General features: G+C 56.9%; 1 protein-coding gene across 1 annotated transcript; it reads left to right on the top strand.

Annotated features, from left to right (window-relative positions):
- Positions 1–1037: 1037 nt before the first annotated feature.
- On the top strand, positions 1038–6098 carry EMWEY_00033360 (hypothetical protein, conserved; the record flags this gene model as incomplete). Its single annotated transcript, XM_013481850.1, has 1 exon — positions 1038–6098. One exon carries the CDS (start codon positions 1038–1040, stop codon positions 6096–6098), a length of 5061 nt encoding a protein of 1686 aa, XP_013337304.1.
- Positions 6099–6717: the final 619 nt, after the last annotated feature.

Here is a 6717-nt window from a genome sequence, read left to right as displayed (position 1 = left end):
GAGGGAAGAAGGTAATAGAAGGAAGAAAAAGACAAGGTATATATTCAGGTGTATAGGCAGGTATATATAAATAATATATTTATTATTTACTGCATGCATATCTATTTAATTAAATATATTTTTTTTTATTGTGTATATATATATTATAAGGAAAAAAAAGCCCCAAAGTTCTTGCTGCTCTTTGCATGCGCTCAGTAGCAGGACAGCAGCAGACGCCTGCTGCTGCTGCTGCTGCTGGGGTTGTTGCCTACAAACCCTCTTAGTATGGGGTGTATAGGCAGCTAATTTAATTATTATTTATATTATTTAATTTATTATTAATAAATAAATAAAAAAGAATATAAATAAACAGCTTGTTGCTGCATGCAGGAGAGCAGCAGGTGGCTGCTGCTGCTGCTGTTACTGACTACCACCGCCGCTGCTGTTACTGTTGCATGCAGCCCCCGCTGCTGCTCGCTATGGCAGCAGCAGCAGCAACAGCAGCAGCAGCAGCAGCAGCAGATACCCTCTTCCTTATCATGGGAAGCAACAAGTGTAGCTTTTGTTATTAAGGGCAGAGTCAAGGGGAGAGGAAAGGTATTAGCTGCTGCTGCTGCTGCTGCTGCAGCGCCAACAGCAGGGGCTGAGAGCAGCGGCAGCAGCTGCTGCTGCTGCTGCGGCTGCTGCTGTTGCTGCTGCTATATTACAGCAACAACTGCAGCAGCAAATTAACTTCTCAATTGTTAATCTATTAGAGTAGCAGCAGAGACGCAACAGCAGCAGCAGCAGCTCGTCTTCTCTACGTCGGCTGCTGCTGCTCCTGCTGCAGCAGCAGCAGCAGCAGCTGCAGCAGCAGCAACAGCAACAGCAGCAGCTCCTTCCCCTTTATATATCCATACACCAACTGTATTAAAGTGCATGCAAGTTGCTGCTGCTGCCTCCATGTGTATCCCTGTATCCCTATAACATAAGCCTATCAGCAGCACCATAAGGAGTTGCTGCAGCTGTTGCTGCTCTAGCTGCAGCAGCAGCAACAGCAGCAGCAGCAGCAGCAGCAGATGGCGACTTCTAAGAAACGTGTATGCAGGCGGTGGCCCTTTGTACCTCAAGATCGTTTCCCTTCCTTCCTTCGCATTGCCCCCTCTATCCGTCGTCTTGTGCTGCAGCAGCAGCAGCAATGGCGGCAGCAGCTGCTGCATGCAAGGGAGCTCCGTATACAGACCACGCAGGCATTCTCTTCTACGCATCTTAACACCATCAGCAACAGCAGCAACAGCAGCAGCAGCAGTAGCAGTAGCAGCAGCAACAGCAGCAGCAATCATAATTCTGCTGCATGCACACCACTACAACGCGCTAGTCCGTCACCAAGGGCTGCATGCAAACTGCAGCAACAGCAGCAGCAGCAGCAGCAGCAGCAGCAAGATGCTATTTCTCGTGAGGTTACTGTAACAGATGATGGTACAGATTCCGATGTACCCACAGCAGCAGCAGCAGCAGCGGCAGCAGCAGCAACTGCTGCTGCTGCTGCTGCAGATGAAGAAACAGCAGCAGCAGCAGCAACAGATGACAAGAGAGATGTAACAGAAGGTGACGAGGGTGAGCATGCATCTGCAGCTAGTGCAGCAGGACCAGCTGCTGCTGCTGCTGCAGCACGAGCAGCAGCAGGAGCAGGAGGAGGAGGAGGAGGAGGAGGGTTCGTGCTGCAGTCGGAGACAGAGAGACTGGTAAGATGTTGGTGGCTAAAGAGACACCTAGCAGCAAAGCTGCAGCAGCGGCAGCAGCTGCTGTCGCTGCTAGGGGAGGTGCAGCAGCAGCGGTACTTGCTGCTTGCTGCTGCTGCTGAGGAATTAAGGGAAGCAGATAAAGAAGAGGAGCAGCAAGAGCTGCAGGCATATAGGCAGCAGCAGCAGCAGCTGCTGCAGCAGATGCATCAAGACATGCTGCAGCGCAGGAAACAGCAAAGAGAAGAAAGAGAGAGACAGCAGCAGCAGCAGCAGGAAGCAGCGCAGCGGAGACAAAGAGACAACAAGAGACGTAAGGCAGGAGACACTGATGAGGCAGCAACAGCAGCAACAGCAGCAACACCAGCAGGAGGAACAGCAGCAGCAGCAGCTGCAACACCAACAACAGGAGCAGCAACAGGAGCAGCAGCAACAGCATCTGCTGCTGCTGCTGCTGCAGCACCGCAGCCGCAAGGCGCTTCGCCGCAACAGCAAAGCAGCAGCAGCAGAGCTGCTGCTGCTTCCGATGCAGCAGCAACAGCAGCAGCAGCAGCAGCAGCAGCAAATGTGGATAGGAAGACAGAATCTAGCTCTCCTGCCTTACAACCTCTTGGATCCGAGGAGCAGCAGCAGGAGCAACAGCAGCAGCAGCAGAAGCAGCAGCAGCAACAGCAGCAGCAGCAACACCAATCAGCAACAATAGATGACGCAGATAATTACTTGCTGCCTTGGGGTGGTGCAGCAACAGCAGGAGATGCAGCAGCCTTGCTGCAGCAGCAGCAGCAGCAACATCAGCAGCAGCAGCAGCAGCTCCTTCTGCTGCAGCAGCAGCAAGAACAGCTGCTAGCTAAGGCGCAGCTAACAACACGCAGCAGCAGCAGGAGAGGCCTAAGGCATCGGGGAGCAAGAGGTACTATGCTTGGTGTTGCTGCTGCTGCTGCAGCAGCAGCAGCAGCAGCACCTGCAACAGGAGTTGGGGGCTTTTCTCAGCTGCAAGCAGATGCAGCAGCAGCAGCTGCTGCAGCTGCTGCTGCTGCGTCTGAGGCCTCCGATGCCGCAGCTAACAGCAGCAGCAGCAGCAGCAGCAGCTCGGGTCTCCGCCCTAGTACGCGGTTAACGAGATCTGCTTCTCGGTTTGCTGCTCGTGTCCCTAGGAAGGGTTTGCTGCCTGCTGCTGCTGCTGCAGCAGCAGCAGCAGCAGCAGGTGGTCCTGTGGGTCTGTCCCCGCTGCTGCAGAGCTCTGCAGCAGCAGCTGCAGCAGCAGCTGCTGCAGCAACAACTCCAGCAGACCATTCGAGACAGCAGCAGCAGCAGCAGCAGCAGCAGCAGATCTTGCTGCCAGCAGGCCTCACTGCTTCTCATTTAGCTGCATTTAATGCCAGTGCTGCTGCTCTTAAGCAGAATGCTGTCCCCTCAGCAGCAGCAGCAGCAGCAGCAGCGGTAGCAGCAGCAGCAACCCAGCAGCAGCAGCAAGCAACAAAGGCAGCGCTGCAGCAGCTCGGTTTAACACCTAATCATAGAAACAACGCAGCAGCAGCAGCAGCAGCAGCAACACAAGCAGCAGCAGATAATCCACAGCTACAAGGACCTATATCATTAGCTGCTGCTGCTGCTGCTGCACCTACAGCAGCAACAGCAGCAGGCCCTCTGTTGCTCTCAGGGGGGAACACAGCATCCTGGAGTGGTGGGGGTTCAGCTGCTGGCAGCAGCAGCAGCAACAACAGCAGCAGCAGCAGCAGCAGTAGCTCTATTACACCGCCTGGGACGGCAAATAGTACAGCAGCAGCAACCGCAGCAGCAGCAGCAGCTGCTGCTGCTGCTGCTGCTCGTAGCCCATTGATGCAGACAAAACAGCTGCTTCTTGGGCTTCCTTTGTGGGGCCGCACAGGCGTTGGTGCAGCAGCAGGAAGTGTACAGACAGCTGCTGGAAGCAGCAACAGCAGCAGCAGCAGCAGCAGCAACTCGTCGTCAGCCCCGGAAGGAACCAAATCTGAACAGCAACTGCAGCCGCCAGCAGCAGCAGCAGCAGGGTTACTTGCTGCTGCTGCTGCTGCAGCAGCACCCGGAGCGGTTCATTCTCCTGGCGGTGGCAGCAGCAGCAGCAGTAGCAGCAGCAGCAGCAGTAGCAGCAGCAGCAGCAACAACAACAATGGCTCCGCAGCCCAGCAGCAGCAGGCTCCCTCTCCATCAAGGCCCCCTGCTTACGCACCACTGCAGCAGCAGCTGCTGCAGCACCAGCTTCAGCAGCAGCTGCTGCAGCAGCACATCCAAAATCAGCAGCAGCAATCCAAGACACAGGGAGTTAATCAGCAGCTGCAGCAGCAGCAGCTCCTCTTGCAGCAGCGTCATCAGCAGCTGCAGCAGCAAGCATCGCAGCAGCAGCAGCTGATGCTGCTGCAGCAGCGCGCTGCTTCCCTGCAGGCTGCGACGGTTCAAGGGCAGCAACAGCAGCAACAGCAACAGCAGCAGCAGCAGCAGCAGCATCAGCAGCAGAGTCAACTACCTGCAGGAATCCAGCAGCTCTTGAGTCAGCCATCGCAACAGTACACGCCGCAGCAGCTGCAGCTGCTGCAGCAGATACAGCAGCAGGCGCAGCAGCAGCAGGCGCAGCAGGCCCAGCAGCAGCAGCAGCAGCAGCAGCAGCAGCAAGGAGGCTCTCTACCTGCAGGCATTAGTGCTGCATCGGTGCAGCAGCTGCTGCAGGCACGGCAGCAGCAGCTGCTGCAGCAGTTCCAGCTGCATCATTTGCAAGTAAAAGTGCAGCAGCAGCAGCAGTTGCAGCTGCAGCAGCAGCAGCTGCAACAGTTGCAGCAACAGCAGCAGCACATACAGGCGCAGCAGCAGGCTCAGCAGCAGCAGCAGCAGCAGCAGCAGCAGCAGCAGGCACAGCAGCAGGCTCAGCAGCAGGCTCAGCAGCAGGCTCAACAGCAGGCTCAGCAGCAGGCCCAGCAGCAGGCCCAGCAGCAGGCGCAGCAGCAGGCTCAGCAACAGGCGCAGCAGCAGGTGCAGCAGCAAGCTCACCAACAGGCGCAGCAGCAGGCACAGCAGCAGGCCCAGCAGCAGGCGCAGCAGCAGACCCAGGAGCAGCAGCAAGCACAGCCGCCGCCGCAAGCGCAACTGCAGCAACTGCAGCAGCTGCAGCAACTGCAGCAGCTGCAGAGCAAACTGCAGCAGCAGCTGCAAGGCCGCCTAGCGGGGACGGCGCAGTTTCCTCCGCAGCTGCTGCAGCAGCGGCTGCTGCAGCAGCAGATGATGCAGCAGCAAGTGCTGCAGCAGCGGCAGCAGCAAATCCAGCAGCAGCTGCAGCAGATACAGCAGCAGCAGCAGGACGGTGTGCAAATGGCTGCTCGCCTTGCCGCTCTAAGCAGCGACAACAGCAGCAGCAGCAGCAGCAGCACCAGCACCAGCACGGCGCTGCAGCAGCTGCAGCGGGCTGCAACAGCAGGGAATCCTGCTGCAGCAGCAGCAGCTGCTGCTGCTGCACTGCAGCAGCAGCTAGGGACACTATCTGCTGCTCACTCGCCTGCGGGGAGTCTCCTGCGTCCTGCTGCAGCTCCTGCTGTGTCTCAGCTGCTGCCAGCAGCAGCAGCAGCAGCACAAGGAGGAGCAGCAGCACCAGCAGCAGCAGCAGTAGGGGGTCTCCTCTGTTCCCCTAACTCTACCCTCCAAGGGTCTCCTCTTCTTGCAACAGCAGCAGCAGCAGCAGCACTATCTCTAGCATTGCCACCATCTGCTGCTGCTGCTGCTGCTGCGGCTGCAGCTGCTGCTGCGAATGATGCAGCAGCAAGCGCGCCAGCGGCAAAAGCAGCAGCAGCATTGCCGCCTGCTGCTACAGCTGCTGCTGCTGCGCCAGCGTCTTCTGCTGCTGCACCCGCTGCTGTGGCGTCTGCTGCTGATGACACAGCTGGCGGTGCAGCAGCAGCAGCAGCAAGAGCAGTAGCAGCAGCAATAACAGATCCAGCACAACAGCGGCAAGCATCTGCTGCAGCAGCAGCAGCAGCAGCAGCTGCTGCTGCTGCTAGACAAGCGGCGGAGTGCGCAGATGGCGAGACAGCAGCTGCTGTCGAGTCTCGTCAGCAGCGGCAGCAACAGCAGCAGCAGCAGCAAGACATGATACAGGGCCGGGAGCCACGCTTAGCTGCTGCTGCAGCATGGGGCCTAACTACACAGCAACAGCAAGCACCAGCAGCAGCAGTTGCTGCTGAAGGTGCAGATGCAGCAGCAGCAGGAGCAGCAGCGGCAGCAAGAGCAGCGCCAGCAGCGCCAGCAGCAGCAGCTGCTGCAGATCTTCCCAAGGATCAGCAGCAGGACAGTGCCGCAGCAACAGCAACAACAGCAGCAACAGCAGCAGCAGCAGGAGCAAGTGCTGCTGCTGCGGGGAAAGAGAGTAGCAGCTAAAGTTACGTTGTGTCTCCTGATAGCCAAACCGTAAACCGTACATAGACGGAGACACCTTGCAGCAGCTGCAGCAGCAGCTACTGCAGCAGCTGCAGCAGCTGCAGCAGCTGCAGCAGCACTAGCAGCAGCAGCGTGTGTCTGTGTGTATGCATGCGTTTGATGCATGCAAGGCACATGCATGCGCACGTTGCAGCAGCAGCAGTAACTGCTGCAGCAACAGCAGCAGCTGCTGCAGTAGCGGTAGTTGCAGTAACAGCAGCAGTAACAGCAGCAATAGCCGCAGCAGCAGCAGCCGCAGCAGCAGCAGCCGCAGCAGCAGCAGCTGCTGCAGGCGTTAGTGCATAGCTTAATTAGACAGTTGTAAGAGAAAGGAGACAAAAGGAAGTATCCTGTCTCCTCCTCTCTTGCTGCTGCTGCTGCAGCAGCTGTGGCTACAGCAGCTGCTGCAGTTTCTGCTGCTGCTGCGGCAGCAGTTGCTGCTGCTGCTGCTGCTGCTGCTGCTGCTGCTGTCTCCTCCCTCCGTTTCCTCCGTTTGCAGCATATCTTTTGTTTTTGTCTCTTTAATTTATACGGAGATTAAATTATTTATTTATTTATTTATTTATTTATTTATTTATTT

This window comes from Eimeria maxima, genomic scaffold (assembly GCF_000499605.1).
Source record: "Eimeria maxima Weybridge genomic scaffold, Emw_scaff443, whole genome shotgun sequence".
NCBI lineage: Eukaryota > Apicomplexa > Conoidasida > Eucoccidiorida > Eimeriidae > Eimeria > Eimeria maxima.
This window is presented reverse-complemented; position numbering and strand designations above follow the sequence as displayed.